This window comes from Botryllus schlosseri, chromosome 1 (assembly GCF_051294905.1).
Source record: "Botryllus schlosseri isolate E-star chromosome 1, Bs_hap1, whole genome shotgun sequence".
Classification (NCBI taxonomy): Eukaryota; Metazoa; Chordata; class Ascidiacea; order Stolidobranchia; family Styelidae; genus Botryllus; species Botryllus schlosseri.
The window spans coordinates 4,334,627-4,357,260 of record NC_137236.1 but is presented as its reverse complement, the minus strand read 5'-3'; the positions used below and the strand labels follow the sequence as shown (position 1 = coordinate 4,357,260).

At 39.2% G+C, this 22,634-nt stretch overlaps 4 protein-coding genes across 8 annotated transcripts in view; 3 read left to right on the top strand and 1 right to left on the bottom strand.

The window, feature by feature from the left end:
* LOC145436146 (serine/threonine-protein kinase PLK1-like) overlaps positions 1 to 12,609 on the top strand; it is a 992,061-nt gene extending 979,452 nt beyond the window's left edge. The window contains exons 1-3 of one of the 3 annotated variants that reach the window (XM_080313624.1): positions 8,246 to 8,607; positions 11,114 to 11,243; positions 12,166 to 12,609. In XM_080313624.1, the coding sequence (XP_080169750.1) occupies positions 11,184 to 11,243; positions 12,166 to 12,279 (174 nt within the window). In that variant the 5' untranslated portion in view covers positions 8,246 to 8,607; positions 11,114 to 11,183 and the 3' untranslated portion in view covers positions 12,280 to 12,609. Of the gene's footprint in view, positions 1 to 8,245; positions 8,608 to 9,276; positions 11,327 to 12,165 lie in introns of those variants that run through there. The other 2 variants (XM_080313470.1, XM_080313555.1) reach the window with 2 other exon arrangements.
* LOC145442337 (serine/threonine-protein kinase polo-like) overlaps positions 1 to 22,634 on the bottom strand; it is a 294,599-nt gene that overhangs the window by 152,313 nt on the left and 119,652 nt on the right. The window lies entirely within an intron of this gene.
* LOC145443231 (serine/threonine-protein kinase PLK1-like) overlaps positions 1 to 22,634 on the top strand; it is a 430,606-nt gene that overhangs the window by 355,923 nt on the left and 52,049 nt on the right. The gene's annotated exons all lie outside the window — the stretch shown is intronic.
* LOC145437274 (uncharacterized) lies at positions 20,642 to 22,052 on the top strand. Its single transcript, XM_080314505.1, has one exon. The coding sequence runs from the start codon at positions 20,723 to 20,725 to the stop codon at positions 21,593 to 21,595; it is 873 nt and encodes a 290-aa protein (XP_080170631.1). The 5' UTR covers positions 20,642 to 20,722; the 3' UTR covers positions 21,596 to 22,052.

Below are 22,634 nucleotides of genomic sequence, written 5' to 3'. Positions count from 1 at the left end.
TTCCCTCAACGGTCGAGGTGATCATGGAAGAAGTTGGTCGAATCCGAGCATCATAACAATGTGTCACCACATGGGTATTACAGAAGCAGGATTTTGAACAGCTTAAATACCTCACCTCTTCATGGACTCCTAAATGCTCTGATACTAGTCGTGTCTAAATTTCAATGAGGATACCAACACCATAATATTATTGAGAATATTATACAGGGTATGGATATTTCATTTACTATAACACTTGAAAACTGCATAAACAACTTTTGTTATCATGCCAGACTTGTTGTCATCTAAATTCAGAATAACAAGAACCAAAATCCTAGTCAACGGAAACCATTTAAGTCAAGTGAATATGTAGCAAAAGAGGATTTTCGTGTTTATGCAAATTACAATATCAGATATACCTATGTTTAAGCCATTCGATAAATGTACTGTCTGCATCTATTTTTGTTGTAATTTATGAAACTGTGTTGTGCTATTATGAACAATCGAATAACTGTGCCTAGTAGTTGATAACATCAATGTTTCTTGTCACGTAACAAAAATATATATTCTCAAATGTTGTTTTTTCGAGCTTTCTTATCCTCTCTTAATGACAATAACAGGACAGCAGTTGGACGGTAGAGCAGCGATCTCACATGACGTTGAACATCGGAGGGCATTCAAGCATCAAGTACCATGACATTTGAACACTAGTATGTTTCAAGCCGTTCAGTCAGTTCATAGTCGTTCAGCAAGATTATTTTTCTCTGCATCAATCGATCCAATGAGTATCAATCCAATCCGGCACCATTCGTCAAAGTATTATTCATTTTGACTACCATCTTTGGAAATATCTCAATGTCTGAAGCAAAGTGGAACATGACATGGTTGCTTCTCATGGACGGCCTGGCGTGCCGAAATCCCATAAGATAATGATTTGCACTTTTATTAAGATCCCTGAATCCTTTTCAATTTCCTCGCGGCTGTGGGTTGCTTTGCGGCTGTTTCAATACACGAACAATCTTTTCTTGAAAGTTTGAATGGACTATAATTTATAAAAAATGTTAACGATCCTGTAAAAAATTTATGCATTAGACATTTACAGAATGGGAATTTCTTATGTCACAGTTTTGCCAGTCAACTACAATTGAAATCAAGTTATTTATTCAATCTGTCAAGTATTTTCCGTACTGCCGCATATGCAATATATATGAGCAATATGCATATTCAAGAGAGAGATTTTGCATTAGATGATTGTGGAGTAGGGTGGTTCAAAAATAACTTTTTTGGTCAAATCTTGCGGGCTACTCGATTAAATCGTCAGGTTGCCTGAAAAAACAATGTATACCAAATTTCAATCAATTCCAACCGGTAATCGCCGATTTCGTAGAGTTTAAAAAAAATCAAAACTATCCCTATGATACAGTGCAACTGAAATAGCAACGGTACCGACGGCAATCATCTATATGACGGTGCCAGCGAAGCCAATGAGATAACTGAAATATTATTCATATAATGTGGCTTTCTATATCATATTTATGAGACATTCTTAGTCTTGACATGAGTACTAAAATATATATCACACCATTCTGAGTATCATACTGTGAAAACATGTCACATAACCCACTAAAACATGAGCGTGTCAATGTTGCCGCAACGGTGATACCTCGAGCCGTCGCCACTTCAGGAGTACTTTGGAGAAATCATAACAAATGACGCTTCAGGCGTGGCTGGTATACGCTGAATTGATTTAGTAGTGTAGGGAGTAGGAACCAGTGCCTATTTCCTCTTGTTTTAGTTTTATTACAGAATTGAATTAGAAAGCCTGTGGAATATATGGAGCGTCGATCCAACGATGATTACGTGCATCTTATAGGGAAGGCAAGAAGTAAAACATTTTCTTCTGTGAGACTCCCTTCTACTCATGAAGTGATGCAAAGATATGTATTTCACTTGAAAGTACAGCGGCTCACTAAAAATCAGGTGGCAATACGTATCTGGAAAGAGCTGAAAGCTATCTGGAGCAGTCTTCTTGAAACCACAACACCGGGATTGCCATGTTGTAAAAGTAGGAAGTCAGTAACATACAAAGTGAATCAGCTATGGAGGAGATATTGTAGAATTATGCGTAAAACCCGTCCCGGTGAACACTTATCCCAAAGGACGATTGATGAAGAGAAAGATTTTAAAATTCTGTTGACCAAGATGTTTGACATTTTGACAGCAGGTGTAATGAAGCGATTAAATGAAGACGATTGTATATTTTTGGAACGTCAGCGTCGACCACGTGAATACGCATTTGACGTTAAAGATCCTGGTCTATGGAAGTGGCGAAGCTCTAAACATAAAATGAAGAAGGCTGGAGCAGAGCCGAGCTATGGGAAGAATCGACTTCGACCTCGTCAAAACACATCTAACACTAGAAAACGACAAAGCCATAACCACGAGTCAGATGAAGCTGGATCGAAGCGCAGTAAAATATCCCGTGAAGAGACACAGATTGATTCTTCGTCGATAAGTTCACTCGAGGCTCTCTGAGACCACATCATGGCAATGGATACTGAATATGGTGATAATCCCCCATAATAAACTCTCCTCAAAGGGTAGTTGTTGAAAATGTTAGAATGTCAATTTATTCGGAATCATTCGTTAATATTGGTGGTGGTGGTTGTGATTAGTAATTATGTTTTCAACATATGATGAAATCTTGCCATCTTTTGGATTTTCATCATATCGATGTAGGGTAAATGAATGCAGTGCTTGCAACACAAAGCTAGGTTTATTTATTCCACTGGAACTTGGGATATCATCGTCTGTGGATATCACAGACGCAGAACCTGTGTCGCTGCTAGAGCTAGTAATAATTGAGACAGTAATTCTGCTAGCTCGTTTATATGATGTATAAAATTTTATATCAATAGGCTGAAAATACATTTGAGCAAATTCCCTGAAATTGAAGGCAACAACCTGCATCATCATACCAAAAGATAATTCCAGAATGTGTATGAAAGACAGAACAGTGAGATACATTTTGGAATTTGGCAAGCACTGCATTCATTTACCCTACATCGATATGATGAAAATCCATCTTGTTCAGGAATAGATTCCAAGCTGTCGATACAAATTTTGTATTCAATTACTCAGGTATACTGATTTGTATAAACTACCAATCCAGGTAGTTGATGGTCAACAAACTACTGCCATTTTGAGTAATTCAGGTTTTAGTTGCGTAGCATAAAAGCAAGTTGTTCTAGTTGTAGTTGTAGATCTTGAGGAGTGAGTGGTTCATTCAAAAAAATGTAGTTGTCGACAACTAGAAAACGTATGTCGCAGTGATACCGGTGTTCTGTTGCATGATATTTTTGTAGCCTTTCCTAGCTCAGAGCAGGGTTGTAACCTAGTCACAAGTCAATCTCACTTTTATAGTTTTGACTCGAATCAAGTCGAGTCATTTTCAATTCACCATCGAGTCAAGTCTGAGTCCAAATCAGCTAGTAAAGATCTGAGTCCGAGTGCAAGTCATTATGTTCACTGTTCCATTATCAGTCCAATCTGGTTCAATCACCATTTTACAACTCTCCCCAAGTGATATAGAATGGTTCGCACTCCTAATATCGTTATTTTCCTCGGATCAACAGTTTCTGGTCCTATTTTCAATTATCAGGACTGCTATACGAAACAGCAATTGTGTGGTGACTTTACTATTCTTCGAAGTTACAGTGACAGTCCTATAGTCTCGAGTCAAGTCATTTCAGTCATTTGCACAAATGACTCGAGTCAAGTCGAGTCACTAAAAATCGCAACTTGAATAACAACCCTGGCTCAGAATGATCACGCCAAACAGTGGTATTGGCAGGGCTGAGTATTTTTGGTCAAAAACCACTCCTGTTTTAAACTCGAAACCCCGTCAATTTGAGATGCCAATTCTATCTCCGATATTTCTTAGCTCCTTCGTAATTTATAACCAAACAATCATTAGCGAACTTTGTAATAGCTAGTCAGTAGCCGATATTCAATGGTCGTATCAAGTAGAGAATTAGGAAAAGTGAGCAGTTCTCATTCTTGTTACTAATGTTGAAAATCCAGTAGTTGGTACAAGTCCACTTTCGAGAGCTTGTAGCGCCATCTTACGTTAATGGTACATAATGTGCATAGTTTTTCCCCAAATTGGCAAACCAATAATCGGCAGGCTCTGGTTTTGACCTAATTTTCGAAGATTATTTACAAAAGCACTACTGGTTACCTTGATATCTTGAATGATTTTACAATCACGAAACCAAACAGCACCAAGTCTCTGGTTTTGTGATGGCGCATCTTCTTTCGTAGTTTCCATCAGCGACTGACAACAAAAATATAAGGTAGTCGGTTTGCTGGAATGAGCAAAACAATATAATTTGTTGGACAGTAATTCTAAACCCTTCTGAGTTGGAGGGACGGTCAAATTTGAAAACAGTTTTCGTAGACCGGTGAACCTTCCAAACTAGAAACTTCATTTAATACTTGCTTTTTGATACTGAACATGAAATGAATAGGGCTGGCTAAAGTAGAGTGTCAGTAATTTGATTCTGAATCAAGTCATGAGTTTGAGTCACTCATGTTAACGTCACAGCAACACCAACAAGATTATAATGCTTATTTTAGTCACATCATAAAGATTATTTGGCACTTTTTTGACCATACCTATTTCATCGCACTATTTGTGACAATGCTTTTGGTTGATCACGACTTCACAGAAATGTCATGTACCACAGTGTGTGCAAAACAAAACTTCCTGGGAGCTTGAATATAATGGCATTCATATGACATGTCCATCATTGTCATCATTGGTTTATTAGCAATTTTATCAGTTCAATACACCACAAAAAATGCGATACAATGAATAGACAGGAAGATGTCGAAGCGACTTGGATTTGTCAATGGAATCGGACACCCACCTTGGCCTAGGCGTAGTAAAGAGGAGGCATGCACACTGAATGAAAGTAAAGAATACAGTATAGAAAAAGAAAGCGACAAAAAATAGGGCGGCATGTCATGGGAAGCGAGATCGATAGGTCAGTCGTGGTCCGGTAATCTTGAGGATGGACTGTATTTATTTAGTAGTAATTGCTTGTATTTCGACTTGAATGTGGACATGCTCGTCGACTGTCGGATGGCCGGCGGGATACTGTTCCACACATCAGGTCCGGCATATTTGATGGAGCGATGATCTTTTCGGTCGATCATATGATATTTGGACGACGTGGACGCGCGTGTGTTGTACTTGTGCGCTTTTGATTCAGAGGTAAAGAAGTCATTGAAATATTCGGGGCAACGACCGCAGTGAAACTGATACATAAACTTGGCGATTTCTAGTTTCCGCATATCTTCTATGTTTAGGACGCCGAATCTCTTCAGCAGCGACTTATTGGATGGGCAGCCAGGCCCCTTTGGGGCCCTAGCTATGATTCGGAGCACTTTATGCTGTAGTTTCTGCAGTGGCTTGAGTGCAGTTTTACTGGCAGCCCCCCAACAGAGGATGCCATAATGTAACTTCGATTGGATTAAGGATTTAAAGAGTATCAGGAGAACCCATGCTGGCATGAAGCGCCCAAGGCTGTAGAACAGGCCGCACTTCGGTGATAATTTAGTTTCTAGGGACTGAATATGACTCTTCCAGGACATGTTCGAGTCCAGTAAAACTCCGAGATATTTGGCATTATCTGTGTTGGAAACGGGCTGACCAGCGATATTAACGGTTAGGTTATTTTTTGAATTGACTGTCAGCAATTGCGATTTCGAGGCGTTTATGCAAAGGTTGTTCTGGGCCGTCCACTCATGGACTTTGGGCATTTGGTCACCAGTCAGGGCATCCAGCTCTGCCGTCGAAGATGCGGAAGAGAGGAGGTGAGTATCATCAGCGAACAGTGTGGTGTTCAGTGAGGAGGTTTCAAAAATGTCGTTGACATATAAGGTGAAAAGGACCGGTCCAAGTACTGAGCCCTGGGGCACACCAAAGGTCACCGGGTGAGGAGAGGACAAGGTGTCTGAGATCGCAACCATTTGTTGGCGTCCAGTGAGGTAACTTTTCATGAGCTCAAGTTGTGGGCCCCGAAGTCCGTAACGCGCCAATTTCGAGATGAGAATTTTATGATCTACGCAGTCAAACGCTTTTTTTAGGTCGAGAAAAATGCTACATCCCACATTTCGCTTCTCTGAGATATCATAGTACTGTTCGGCCACTGTTAGGAGGGCATGAGCGGTTTGGTGTTTGTTTCGGAAGCCAAATTGTTGAGGGGAAATAACAGACATTTTGGCGAGGAATGAGGACAGGCGGGAGAGGAGCAACTTTTCGAATACAATCCCGATGCATGGGAGAACAGATATCGGACGGTAGTTGGTGACATTAGTTCTATCCCCAGCTTTGTGTACAGGGACTACTCTGGCTTTTTTAGATAGCTTGGGTAGACTCCATTTTCTATCATGAAGTTGAAAAAATGGGCCATATATTGACCGATATGCAGGCTTATCATTTTTAAAAACCATGATGGGATTTGGTCATAGCCGTCGGCCTTGTGCGATTTCAGTTTGAGTCCACCACCACCAATTCACCATTGTCTCCAATAACAAATTACCCTAATGCAATTCACAACGTTTATAATGGTTTATATTACCAAATTCACCATAGACCGAGTTTACCGAAGGATGAATTCATCGAGGGCCAAGTTCAATCGTCAGTGTGGTTACAATCATGATTCTTAAATCTCTTCCTATCCAAATAGGGAAACAGTTCCCTATTTGAAATTCAAATTTTGATTCATATGATAGTTTTAAATCCATAAATCCTGGTTACCAAACAATCTTACAAAATGTGAGTTAATGTCTGTGATTTTATTACTATTTGTGATTTTCACCAGAATGTTGGCGAGTGACCCATCTCAACAATCCTCCGTAAAGAAAGTGCGGGCCAGTGAGTATTTCAACGGCTACATTCCACAGAAGCTGCCCACAAACTGCTTGAACAACTTGCTTGCCCATATTTTCAGAAAGCCAACTAGAGCAAAGGAGTCCTCTGCAGAGTTTGAACAATAAGATTTTTTCGCAGGTCTTTGCAAAATCGAGTTCCTAAGTGATTCGATTCCGAATCGAGTCTCATTCATGATAACTTGAGCCTAGTTGGGTTTCGTCACTATTTCTCAACATTGAACTTGGTATTCAAAGGGGGTCATAACTGATTCTAGCACTCGAACCTGAATCGAGTATTGGTATATTACACTTCGTGTGAATGGCCTATATGTCAGTTACTTCAAAAATAGTCTCTCACTACTTGACTTGAATCATGAGATTAAAACTAATAATAAATTCGTATTTGACTACACGAAGCCTTGAGTGATATCTTGTGCTCCCAGTATTACCTCGTAAATCATAGAAATCAGCAGCTTCAGTTGCTCATTTGAAACTATTATGTTACAATTACTGGATTGACTTTTCAATCAACCTCCATTTATTCTCTCATTTGTCCCAGCAATCTTGCAAGAAGCAATTCTGTGACAGGAATTACCTCTGTACAATTGAATGATCTATTGATATTGAAATGAACCCAAATAATTTTGGCCGACAGGGGTAATTGTTAGCAACTATGGAGAATTAAAAAATAACCAATTATGTTGATATAAAAAGTTGTTTTCCATCCTCTACTCGTTGCTGACAATTACCCCGGACTGAAATATTTGGGTTTATTTCTATCAGGGTTCTAACCAATTCGCAAGTCACCGTTTATAGTTTTGACTCGAGTCAAGTTGGGTCATTTTCAATTCACCACCTAGTCAAGTCCGAGTCCAAGTCAGCGAGCAGAGGTTTGAGTCCGAGTCATGTTATTATCAATTGAGTCCAAGTCATTGTGTTGGCTGCTCAGTTTCCAGTTGAAGTCTCGTTACACCCACTTTTAGAACCGTTAGCAGTTTCTGATCGCATTTTCAAGTACCAGTACCAATAGACGAAATCCCAATAGTGAGGTTACTTTATTATTCCTCGAAAGTGCAATGAAATGTCGGTCTTGGCGGTCAGAGTCTCGAGTCATATGACTTGGCTCGAGACATGCGCAATGACTCTAGTCCAAGTCAAGTCAATACACAGATTGACTCGAGTCGAGTCATTTCCATATTTTGAAAAGATGACTCGAGTCAGACTCGAGTCGAGTCATCACAACCCTGATTTAAATAACTATACATTATTCAATCATATAATGTAGTTCCGTTCCTCCAACAGTCTCGATATATTGCCGATGATGATTTGTACCACATCAGGAGGTCGCCAACTAGCTATACAAATTCGAGCGTTTGACTGGTTCTATTCTGAGAGTAAAGTACTACTTTTTATGTGGTCATATGGAGGAAGAAAACCGACCAATCCACATTTCAACCTAATGCACGCTTGCAAAGGATGCGATTTTTTCCAACTCAACACAAATGTATTGCGATTGTGGAATAATTGTATCCGTTTATTATTTTACTCGACAGGTGCTGCTAATACAGATGATACACGGAAACCGGTAGGTGACAAGCCAATCAACATACTTTCCTTTGGCAGAAATGGCAGCTCGGCTCAAGAAATCGATTGATACCAATCCAACCTTGAAATCACCTGTAAATATCTGTGAGTATTTATTTTTGACAACTGATTGTATACATTGTAATATACTTCCTTCTTGAAATGTAGCATATTTCCACTACATATCGGAGATTTTGTAACTTAAAATCTGCATCTGGTAATGACCACTGAATTCGCGAAAACTTGGAAATTGAATGAAGTTCAGCTCATATCAAATCAGAGTTATACTCATGAGCACAAGAGTGGCAAATGTCTGTATAGCAAAATTGTCTCGTTTCGTACAATACGGTTCTCCTGTAGCATTCATTTTCAGGAAACCTAAAATTAGACCGGAATTATAATGATAGCAAAAATAATTTCACAAATTAGATTAGAATGAGAGTAAAGAATTAAATCACATTTTGATTATCGGCATTGCACTCTACTTAGTCAACCAGAATTATCTAGTTTCCTTGTCTGCACTGAAAAATATCAGAAATTACGTGACCAAACCCAATTTGTAAAATGACATTGACGTTAATCAAACCGTTATCTTCGAATCCAACTCGCTGCTAATCTTGAAACTCAAAATGCAGATTCCAGATGCATATCCAGTAGAGCGGGTATTACAGACCCAAGTTACGACTCCTGCTGATATGCGACACTAGCAAAAAGATTGTTAGCACTGGCGACATAGTGAATTTCTGTATGTCAAAACTATGTTAAATTCAACAGATGCCGCAGAATTTTGGTGATCAAATGGGTGGATCTGATGGACAAAGCAGGATTAGGTATGGAAATGTTTGTGTCAGACTTGTACAAACTAGTAGATTTTCAAAAATGCGCAACTACAAAGACTCATCTTCAAAACTCTTATTTCCTAAATCGCAAATGAAACTAGGAATACGCACTTTTCAAAACTAGCAACGAGAACTCACACTAGTCACTTTTCAAAACACACAGCTAGAACTAGAACTACTCATTTTTAAAAACTTGCAGTACCACTAGAATTACTCACTTTTCAAAATTTGAACTAGAACTAGAACTACAACTACTCACTTTTCAAAATCGACAACTACAATTAGAACTACTCAATTTTCCAAACTAACTAATACTATAATTATTTCTTTCCAAATCAAAAACTGGAGCCATGACTACTCAACTAACTTTCCTAACTTAGTATATTTTTGTGTGACGTCATAATTAGCGATATATATTGTTGTTGAACATAGTTATTCGAATTCTCGCAATATTGCTGACGATATCCCCTGACGAGGATCAGCCGAAAAGCTTCGGGAATAAATATGAATATTTTTTTCAAATGTGTTACTCTATTTTTGAAATCCAAAACTAAAACTACTCACTTTTCAAAACTCGCAATTAGACGTAGAACGAAACACTTTTTGAAACTTGCAACTTAACTAGATCTTATAAGTTTGCGGAACTCACTACTGAAAATATAACTACTCACTTTTCAAATACTTGAACTGGAACTAAAAAACACGGAAGTTAGTTAATCGTCAACCAAATGGTAGTTTGTGCATTTCTGTTTGAAATGTTTAGTTGTGGTCCAAAATATGGTAAAAATGTTAATTGACAACTAACGATATGACAACAGCAACGGCGCCATTCCAACGATAGCATGTGAATACTTGTGTACGCAGACGACGAGCCACTGCAGTACATATACAGAGACAAGGCAGAATGTTACTACACACTCCAACAATGCCCGTGCTCACTAACCAAGGAAGTCACCTTGCCCAAGTATTTCCGCAACTAAATGTGTGTGCATTTTATCATGGTTGGTTGATATTATCGTGATATCATTTGATATAGAAGTAACACGACAAACTCAACTACTGCTACTGTGCAACACTACTGGCAGTTACCTAGCTACATTAAGCAATCACAATTGGTTCAAGTAGTCACTTTCGCTATTCGAATAAAACTAAAGATAATTCGATTACAAGAAAAAATTTCAAGTCGTGTCAAAGCTAAAACATTGGGGTTATCGGCGGAGCTACTAGTTACTAGTTATCGGCTTTATCGATAACGGCTTGGGAATCCGATATCGGTCACTCTCTATTTTCAACCATTCGTAAGTCAGGCGCATAAAAACTCTCCTTTTTTGGCAATTTGGACGAAATAGGGCAATAAATTTCGTCTACACGCTCAAACATTATTTCCCTCCACATGGCCTTTATAGCAGACTTGGACAACTGGATAATTGTAGTTGTCCGATTATGCTAATTAAAGCGATATGGTATTTGGTATAAGCTGAACTGAGCATGATTCGAAGTGTAAGTTCTCGTGAATTCAGTAATTTTATTATTTATCTAATTTGAAAATAACAATGTAGGTAAAATTCTTATTGTAACCTAATTTGGTAAGAACTGAAGCAATGAATATAATTTTAGTTTAATTTGTAAAATATTGTGTAGTGATAATTCCCATGTTCGAATTCAATCGAATTGACGTTCGGCTCAAAGGTAGTGATTTTATCGCAACAATGAGTAACTAACTTTCAATGGCGCTGTTATGGTTGAGGTATGAATGCCGGCACACTTTTCAGGCTGGGGCATCTATAGCATTGAAATAAGATCACCAGTACGCATCTGCCCTTTCTCAGAACGTGGTTTAGGATGAGAAGCGTCATCGCGCTGCATCTTAGCAACGGGATCATGCAGATCAACCTCTTCGAGGTAACGGTGATATAGTATTGTGTTTGGGATATGTCAGGTGCGGGCAACTTCTACAGTCGGCGAAAGGCATATGGCAAAATAAAGTACGGTACTTGGCGTGCCGGATTTCTGAATTGATACATTAATCGCGTATTTATCCACCTATACAAGGAATGAATCATATTTAATATAACTTCAAGTTTAAGACATAGATGCCAAAAACAGTATTCATTAATTTATTAACGTCATGTACTTCAGTAGCTGTTGAAGTCAAAGTAACGTCTGTGGTAAATCAAAGTGTCAACAAGTTCTTTGAACTCTGGATACCTGTTGGACGCAGAAACCCTTCATAAAGATTGCATGTTAACATCAGTTAGATTGGAATGCGACTTTGAGTTGTTCATGTTCATGGTCGAAAATATTTGATCGCAAATGTATTTAGTCGCAGGCCACAATTTCAGGCAAACCCGGAAATTGTTTAGTGCCGCTCATAATGTATGTTGGCCGCACCTGGTATAATTTATGGAATATTTCAAGAGATTATTGAAGGTGCAAAGTTTAGCACGACTTCACATGTCATTTCCGCTATCGTGCGTAGCTCTGTACTACATGTTTCGTATGCTGCGATATGACTAAATCGAAGTTTACAGCCTTTCACATTATAAAATACAATCAAAACTATAATTCCTGTTAATAAATCGACTCTTAAAGGCAAGGGACCTATCATTTCAATGCTCCACTCGAATCATACCACTTAATACTCAATTCGTATTGGAGTACTCGAATTATTGGTCCCATCTCTACTCATCAACCTGACTACTTTGAGCATCTACTGCTTCCACTTGAATAGATTAGAAATAAACCAGCTTACCTCTACTTGAGTATCCACACTGACTATTGTGCACAAGTTTTCGTGTGCTGCATTGCATTTTATATCATGCAGGACCACACCAAAGTGATTCTGTGTCATCTGATTGGAGCTGCGGCTTGCATCTACCGAGAACGCAGCTTCATAACGTACAAGCTGAGCGTGATCGAGACATATGGATGTTGCTGAGCTAGGCCATCGACGTTGGTACTCCAGGACCATGCTGAAAAAGTTCATCTACAACCATCCGTCTGCCGAGCAAAACTAACGTTTGCCAGAACACGATTTATTGACATTGTGTATGATTTCCGATGGAAATGATTTGGGTGATCAAGTACGTACTGGATCAAAAACCAGGACTTTGTCAGCAGCAGTTTGAAAAGTCCGGCGTAGCGTTTCTATTTGACTTGACATCTTTTTCCTACTTCATCTCCACTACCTCTCTCTCGATGGAGTTTCTTTTGCCTTTCCTTTGTAACGCGAGTTGATAATACCTATCAATAAATGTCATCCGACGGATTGGTATCGTGTGCTCAATTTATGGCAGATACGTTGAGTGACAAGGCTTTTGTGAACCATCATTCTTGTTAGTTGACGGTTCGCTAACTACTTTTTTTTAGTAGTTCTAGAGTACTGCTGTGGATTTTTAAAGACAAAGTAGTTTAGGGTTGAGTTCGTTTAAGTTTGAGTGAAATTGTCTGAAAACTGGGCTACGAAGGGAAATTATTCATTGGCATGCCGTAGTCAGTATCATCACCAAACTAATGTGTAGTGTTCGAGGCAATCCGCTGATATTGGTAAGCTGCTTTAAAACCAACCCTGTCGGTCAATCGCATGCTTTAGGATTAAAAGTCATAACACGTGTATAGGTCAGCTACGAGTGGTCAAACGCGATATTGCAGAACTATAAAGTCCTCAAGTATAGGCTAAATAAATTCTTTTAGCGCGAGGAAATAAGTTAATCGCTGTCGGCGAGTTCGTATTTAGGAAAATGAATGTTTCGAATGAAACTTCTTACTGGATATATGCACACATTATGAAACAAAAAATGTCGCTGTTCATTGAAAGTCATTGATGGGTCTGACCATCCAGTCGTTCTGAAGCAATCTCGAGAACACAATCACTGTTTTACTTTTGGCATAGTATGATAGTAGATGCCCACGAAATGGTTCAAAGGTATGTTATTTCAATATCGTTGCTATAGGAAATGTTAGTTAGGGTTGCCATACGTCCGGAATTGCCTTGAAAAAAACTCCGTCTGGGAGGAAATTCTAAAATATGCCCAAATGTCCGGAATTTTGAAGGCTTGAAGCTAGCTCAAAATCTTTTCGTGAATCAATAAGAACAATAGTATTTCAAAACAGATTGATGCTGTTCGAATTTTTATCCGCACTGGTCGCGAGGTAATGCCACTAATATTGATAATTGTATGGGCACCAGGCACCGCCCACGCCAAAATGTAATCAAAATTAAATATAAATAACCATTATTTACTGAAATAAGTCGAATTGTAATCGCAATCGCAAATCGCAGGTGTTTGTCCGATTTCAAAGACTAATCCAAGTCATCTTAAAACCTTTCTATCTTTTGATTGTATCGCAGCTTTGCCGTGTTTTGTAATGATGAAAACACTAAGCTATATAAAATAGGGTTACCAAACGTCCTCTTTTGGGAAGATTTTCCCTCGTTTTTACTTTTTTAAAAGTGTCCTCGGAGGACGCCCTTTTGTCCTCTTTTTTTAGATTTTGTCCTCTTTTTGAAAATTTAGGTCAGATTTAGAGCAAATTGCGAGCGATATGCCGTAAATTAGCACAGAAGTGAAGCTCCGGCGGGTATTCCGGAGCGGTAAACGGTGATTTTAGCTCTGAGCGAAAAGATGACCTTTTTTTAGTCATCCACCAAGCAATGCGGAGAGAAAAACGGTATTTTGAGCTCTGAGCGGAAAGATGTCCTCTTTTTAGATTTCAAAAATATGGTAAGCCTATATAAAATGATTTATATACTGATACTGATTTGCAACAAATATGGTAGGGTTACCATAATACCTCCTCTTTTTGGACTTTTTTAAAGTGTTTTCGGAGCACGCCCAAATGTCCTCTTGTTTGAGAAATTGCCATATTTTTTGAAAATTCTGGCTAAAGATAGGTTCAAATTCGACTGAAATATAGCAAATTGATACTCAAGGAGCGTTCAGGGGGGGGGGGTATTTGGGGAGTTGAATTGGAAAGTTGGCCTCTTCTTTATATATTTTTTTAGTCAACCAACGGAGAATAAGACAAAAGTGTATCACTGGCGTAGCCAGGGGGGGGGCGAAAGGGGCGGTCGTCCCCCCCCAAAAAAAAAAATTTTTGAAAATTTTCGTAAAATCAATAAATATTAGAGTATTTTGGGGCAAATGTATGCAACCTAAAATTTTTCTTCGCGCTTCGCGCGATTTAGTTCCGTTCATGTCTTGATTTTGTTATCGGTACCACGAAAAAAATTTATTCCGCAAATACCCATTATTGAATTTAGCTGCATTCTCAATTATGAGAATACAACAGTACCGGTTGATACACTAGAGTAGCCCGAGGTCGAATTGGGTTGATTGAGTCTGCAGGAGTGTCAGTTCAGTATGGGGGTTGGGGACTATTAGCTCCGGCAACTTCGGTTCCGGGACACACGGAGATATATAAAGTATGCTACATGCTACTCCGCAAAGTGCGCTCCCAAAATGATTGACCACCATAAAACCGACCCATGTATTCCGAAGCCATCGATATAGATTTTCGGGTGCTTAAATGGCTGGCGGCGAATGATCCTGTCCCTGCAATCAGACCCCTCCAACATAAACGCAACTGGCACAGGAAAATATCACCACCTCTCGGTAAAAATTGCTAATTTGAAATTGAACGAGTCTGATCAAAGGAGATTTTTTAATTTGGTCTGGTATGTATCAGCGATTTCAATCTTTAAAGTAGCGTCAATCTCTACCAGAGGTTACGAACAAACCGTGCTTCAACGAAGTAATAAGAATGGACATCACTTGCTCATATAGACGTACTAATATTATTGATCAAATTCTTTGATTTATTCAAAAAAAAATTCCGCTCCGCGCGACTAGGGCCGAAATTCACACTGAATGTTCATCAATTTATGTCAGCGATTTGGGCTCATCCGTACAACGACAGCCTAATAAGCTATGGATGGCAACTGGAAGCTTCCATAGGGTATGTGTATGTGTGCCAGAGATGAGCGGATTTGACATTTCTATGTCCTAGTGACCTAGTCCAATCCAAATCCGAACCTTCAAATCCAAATCCTAATCCATAACTTTTTCATATTCAAGTCCATGTCCAATCCTAATCCGATTCCAACTGGAAATTCAGAAAAAATACTAATTTATGCAATGGAGGGATTCGAAAATTTTCTTTCACAACCAACGATTCACTTGATTCAAGATAACTTGGTAATCATAAGTACATTAATAACTGATCTGAATAAAGGTTGTCGCTATTCGCCACACTACATTTCAATCTCCCAGAAAATAGATAAATCCAATCCAAATACTAATCCGTTATGAAAAAAATTTCTAATCCAAATCCAATCCAAATCCGAAAAAAATTCACAAATCCTGTTTTTTCAAAACCTAATCCTAATCCATGCTCATCTCTGATGTGTGCGTCTAAGAATCGTATGTATAAAGGGTAGTGATGAAATTGCATATGGCAGGATGTACGGTTCTGCGAGATGTTCCCACGGGAGAGCTCCCCTAAAGTCAAATCCCCCCCCCCAACAAAATAAAAATAAATAGATTTTCTGGCTACGACCTTGCGTGTGCTCGATCTCTTGAGTGGTGACAGCTTTCTACGCAAGTCATGAAGTAACAGTAATAAATGACAACTGTCCCGTCCGGCGTCCACCCTCTAGAACAGGGGCGGCCAACCCGTGGCCCGCGAGAAGGTTTAGAGATGCCCGCGGGTTAATTCTCGAAATTACTAGTATTATCAAAAAAATAAATTACCAAAACCGAATAACTAAAATTTGATTAGCCTGACCGCGAAATTTGGGATTTTGCCGACTAAAATATCAGTTCTTAGTTCCGACGCATTAGCGTAGCCAGGGGTCAGCCACATTTTTCGCAGATCGTCGTATATGACAATATAATGTACAATATTTCGCTCGGCGAGGTTGGGGATCCACACCAAGTCTTCATGTCATAATTGTCATTGATTTTGATGAGTAATAATATTAGTATTGTTTTCAACGTTACCTATTATCCGGTACTCTCCTATCGGAAGACTAAAAAAGGTCATCAACATTCAAGTGGCCCGCGCAATGGTTCGTAAGTCTCATGTGGCCCTTTGGCCACCCTGCTCTAGAAACTCTAAATAGTATTGCCGTGTGGTATGAACATATAGCTCAAGACGTATAATTAATTACCCCCTGAATGTTTGATGACACCACTTCTATCGGCCCTGCCGGCAAATCTGATAATGAAAACGTATTCACAATATGCAAAGACCAATATAATGAACCAATTTCATTCATTAACCATAAAAAATTTTCGCGCTTTTCGCGAAAGTGTTGTCGTCCTGGTTTTTCACAATCATCATTTGATCACATCCGTCTGTGAGTGGAATATATACAACGATCGCCCCAGATGTTGTGTTCATCATCCAATAAGCGCCCAAGTCCATCGATTGTACCTATTTTTTTCCTTATCTTTAAGGGGGGGGGGGGGGGGTTCATTTACGTCATCGAATTTTTCGCCCCCCCCCCCAAATATTTTTTCTGGCTACGCCCTTGAAGTGTATATTTCAGGAGTCGAGTCGAAAAAATGACTATTTTTAGTCAACCAACCACGACGGCGGGAAAAATTTACCGGGTTTTACTCCAGTATCGCAAGCTGTAAAAGTGTCATCTTGTCACATTTCCAAAATATGGTCATAATAGGGCGTCGTGACATGTGCCATGAAAAATCATGTCGCGACCGTTGCCGCCCGTGTTCTTTCAGTCTCGGTGCTGGTTTACGCAGTCAATGGGTGTGACAGAGGTGTGTGTCTGTAACCTGTGCCGGATCGTAAAATCGATACGCAGCGCTTTCGAAAGCAATACAAAAGCGCGCGTGTAGTAACAACAGTAGTACAGACATTGTTACTATTTATTTTGGGTATTGTCTGCCGGTATTAATCAGGCTCATGCAGATAGCTGAGGATGTGGTATATTATGAATGGGATAATAATGCCTTGTATGGTTCAAGCTGTCAGGATTCCAGAATCTCATTTATGCATTCTACATGTTAACGTCTCTTGCCTGATACTGATTTCTATTTTGTCGAGTTTGCCACAGCCTAAAATTGTGTTCCATTCCAGGCATGCCTAAAGAGACAGTACACTTGTACAAGCTCCCAATCTTGTTAGTTAAGTTCAAACTATATACTGTCTTTTTGAGTTGTTTTAGCTCTAGCCTCTAGTTGCGCATTCTATTAGAATGAGAAGCAGTAATCAATTGACCGACGACTCGCTAGGCTGTTACTTTGTAGAAGTCTGGTTTCTTCTTTATAATAAAAGTGATCACGATTTCAGAATCTCGCACTCTCCCTGTATTGTTTATGCAGATCTTGCACTGATATACTTCTGATGAAACATGCCTATTTTCTATGTAACTTATATTCCAACATTGTCATAGAATGAATATCCAGTGAAATCTTCAAAATATCATATATGATACGATACAAACTGATTTGGTGTTGTGACAGACAGTTCGTATTCTTGTACCCATACTATCTTGTGCTGGTTGATTTATTGAATTTGTTTTGGTGTTTTCTCAGTGACTCTGTGTACGATGTACTAAAATTTTGAAGTTTAGTCCTGCTATCCTTTGTAGCCAGTGATAGGATCAATTCAATACCTTCGAGTTCTTTCCAATAGTTAACAACATGACTATCACCAATGAGTGTTACCCCTGAATATGTCAAAATTTTAGGGCAGACTTGGACAACTAGAAAACTTTCGGATTTTCTATATTAGCTTGGAGTTAGAATTATTGCTGTACATTTTTCCCAAATTAGACCATAACTAGAACTATATCTAGGCCTACCCAGTTTTAATTCCAAATTAGATTAGAACTAGAAATACTGAATTCACAATAAACTAATCAGAGTTGATTCTGATCAGCATGAGAATGGCAAGTGTCTGTACACCAAGTTTGAATTATTTCACACTATGCCGTTTTTGTAAGAATTCAAGGAAAACCAGATATTAGATTATATTAAAAATAAGAGCATAGACACATGTCATAAATTAGATTAGAATTAGAGCAAAGAAACATTTTAGGAAGTTGTCTAAATATTTTCAAACTTCTATTCAATATCAAGTCGAGCGGTATTAGTTTGTATTTTATGATTTTATTGATGGGATGCCTAGTTGCATTATGCATAATTCTGTATGGGCTAGACTAGATCATGTTGAACTAGTCAACTTGGGGCATTGCTACCTGCAAATTACTAACATGATATGAGTCACTCCACTTATTTATGTAAATTGATGCGGATACTGCAAACAGAGTAGGCATATGTCAGGGTTGTAACCCGGTCACAAGAGTCACGAGTCAATCGCACTTTTATAGTTTTGACTCGAGTCCAAGTCATTCTGTTTGACTGCTCAGTTTCCAGTTAGAGCAGTGGCTCCCAACGTGGGCGATATCGCCCCCCAGGGGGCAATTTGGCGATCTAGGAAGGCGAAAACGGTCGAGGGGAACGATAGGGGGCGAAAGCAACGAAGGGGCGAAATGGGGGCGATGGCGCGTTAAAAAGGCTATTTTGGAGTCGGGACCTTAACTGCCGCACCCCAAACCTCCCAATTGGGGTGGGGGTCCCGAACTCAAAGGGGGCCCAAAATTATTTCTTGAATTACCATAAATTATGGAGTAACTTTTTCAACCTTTTCCAACACACACCACACTCAGCTCTACCGGAAAATCTGATTACGTGAGCAGAAAGAGGATATAAAATTGATAGCAATATCTATGCAATTGCCGATCATATTGACCGATTCAAACATGAATTATATTAATTTGCTGCGCTTCGCTCGTTTAGGCGAAATACGATGATTACCACCAAACAGTACATGAAATAGGCTACAGCCGATATGTAGCGACAAAAAGCCACTGGCTGATGACTGTTATTTTGCGATGATGAATAAAAAAATTCTCTCTCTCTCTCTCTCTCTGAGGGTGTCTGGTTTATCACCCTATGGGGCCAAAGACCAACGTTTTTGGGGGCCTGACGAAGTGCTCTTTTTCGGTTCCCAATATTTGGGTGGCGATGATCGGTGCGGAGCTTGAAAAGGGGGCGATGAGTCGAAAACGGTTGGGAACCACTGAGTCAGAGTGTTGTTAAACACACTTGTTATAACTCTGTTTGATGATATCGAATGGTTTGCATTAATAATATACCAATTTTCATCACTTTTAGCAGTTTCTGGTCTCATTTTCCAGTGCCAGTACCAATAGACGGAATCCCAATAGGGTGGTTACGGTACTTTACTATTACTATTCTTCGAAATTACAATGATATGTTGGTTTTGGCTGCCTGTGTCTCGAGTCAGATGAATTGGTTCGAGTCATGCGCAATGACTCGGGTTCAAGTCGAGTCATCAAAAAATCGTGTCAGTGAAATGTCAGTCTTGACCGTGGTTCGAGTCATGCGCAATGAGTCCAAGTCGAGTCAATACACAGATTGACTCAAGTCGAGTCATTTCTGTATTTTGAAAAAATGTCTCGAGTCAAGTCAAGTCATCTGAAAATTGTGACTCGAGTCGAGTCATGACTCGAGTCAGTACAACTCTGAATCATAAATATGGCAGTCCTTTTTGGGCTAGCTTTTCTTGCTGCTGATCGTTCTGGTACACGTTCTGGCATCCACGATCCACAATATTTGCTATTAACGTATACTAATCAGTAATCACGCAAAGTGTTGAAACCGTATCTGATACCACTTCTCCGTATTGCTCTTCGCCCAAACTTGAGGCCTTATAATATGGGGTATTAGGGCGCCATGCCATTATATTCTCCAAAACGGGCATTTCCAGTAAACAAAAGGTTAGTATCACATTTTCATATCAATACTATAATTTGCATCCCATGATGCGAAAGAATGCTTATTCTGTCGAATATTGACACCTCCGCTGGGATGCATCAATACGAATCAACCTCTCTGCACCTTCCGCATAGCTCAATTTGCTGCTTTTGACAGTCTATGCGAATGAATTACTAACCACTCAATTCTGATATACCAGTATTGCAAATGCACTGTTTACGTTCTAATGATGCAAATTGTTTAGATTAATTATACACTATAATACATAGCAGGTGGTGGAATAAATTGAAGATTCTGTAAACCTGTAGTGATCACGTCTACATAAAGATGAAAGGTCGTCTGTAAGATATTGCCAAGAAACCACTCAAAAACTTAACCGCAAGCTCAATACTTCTGCGCATGCTGGCATCAGAAATCGTAACTGTGATATATGTGGTAAATCATTCACTTGAAGAGTCAGTACAACATATGGATATACATATTGGCGCCAAAAAGCACCAATGTTATATATGTGGAAAAGCATTCTCTGCCAAGGGAAACCTCGGACGTCATATGGATATGCATGCTGGCGTCAAAAATCATAAATGTGATATATGTGGGAAAGCATTCATTCGGAAGGGCCACCTCTCGCTTCATATGGATATGCATGCCGGTAGCAAAAATCACAAATGTGATGTTTGTGGGAAAGCATTCACTCGGAAAGGAGACCTCATGCACCATATAAAAGTGCATGTCAGTAACAAAAATCATAAATGCGATATATGTGGGAATTCATTTGTGCACAAGAGTAGCCTCAACAAACATATGGATATCCATGCTGGCGTGAAAAATCACAAATGTGATATATGTGGAAAAGCATTCACTCAGAATGGCCAGCTCTTGCTTCATATGGATATGCATGTTGGTACCAAAAATCATAAATGTGATGTTTGTGGGAAAACATTTACTCAGAAGGGAGGCCTCACGCACCATATGAAAGTGCATGCCGGTATAAAAGATCATAAGTGTAATATATGTGGGAATTCATTTGTGCGCAAAAGTAGCCTCAACGAACATATGGATATCCATGCTGGCGTGAAAAATCACAAATGTGATATATGTGGGAGAGCATTCGCTCAGAAGGGCAGCCTCAAGCATCATACGAAAATACATGCCTGTAACAAAAATCATAAATGTGATATATGTGGGAATTCATTTGTGCGCAAGGGTACCCTCAACAATCATATGGATATGCATGCGGGCGTGAAAAATCACGAATGTGATATATGTGGGAAAGCATTCAGTAAGAAGGCATACCTCATGTGTCACATGGATATGCATGTTGGAATTAAAAGGCATAAATGTGATATATGTGGGAAAACATTTACTCAGAAGGGCCACCTCAAGCGTCACATGGATATGCATGCTGGTAACAAAAAGCAGTAATGTGATATATGTGGGAAAGCATTTACTGGGACGGCTAACCTCAAGCGTCATATGAATATCCAATATGGCTGTTCAAAAAACAAGTTTTCCGTCAGAGTTCACTGGCTACTTGATAAAATTGTTAGGTTAGTTAAAATAAACGCTGCACACCAACTTTGGCTCAATTCCAACCAGTAGAAGCGAAATTCTTGCAGTGGAAAGTTTTGAATTTATCATTGAAAAATAACAAAAAGAAAAGTTTTAAAGTTTTTCTATCAACCCCATAAAATTTTTAGGCTGTCAGTAGAGATGATACACACCACATTTAGCTCAATTTAAACCACTAGAAGTGAAGTTATTGCAGTAGAAAAATTTGGATTTGAATAAACTAGTATTTACTGTGACTAGTTCTTTAATTATTTGGTATAAAAACATGGAATTAAAAAATTCTCCACTGCAATAACTTCGCTTCTAGTGATTGAAATTGAGTCAAAATTGGTGTGCAGCGGCGTTATTTTAATCACCCTAACAATTTAATCAAGTAGCCAGTGAAATCTGAAGGAAACGTTTTTTGTTGGAACAGCTATAATATCAATGCTGGCATCAAATTTCATAGAATGCTGTCTCTCAGTGCTTGGCTATATTCATATTCAGTTACTCAAATCATTGTGCCCAGTCTTATACGTAACCAGTTGGCAGAAAGGGGTACTGACTACGAATTTCATGTTCTTTACCGTTATGACGGGCCCTGGTCAACTCTGTCGAGGCGCATTGGTACAACGATACCTCGATTAACTGCTTGATGTGTCCAATGATTATCATGAACGTTGAACGTATTTAACATGTCTCACGCTATCATGCTCCATAAGTACATCTGCTACTATGTATCTCTGGTGCACATTCTTAACATACATAGCCTACAACATATTGTGTTGACATATCCGATTAATAGCCTACATGTGAAAGAGGCAGTCAGGTCACCAGCAAACGCGGGGCTGTTACATCTGATCTATGCTGACTGACAACTTGTAAGCGTTGGTTCTTGAAGTTTGTGTCGCAA

Bases quoted from the DNA above. Each gene is read 5' to 3' on its own strand.
- LOC145437274 (XM_080314505.1), top strand. From the start codon at position 20,723: ATGGATATGCATGCTGGCGTCAAAAATCATAAATGTGATATATGTGGG.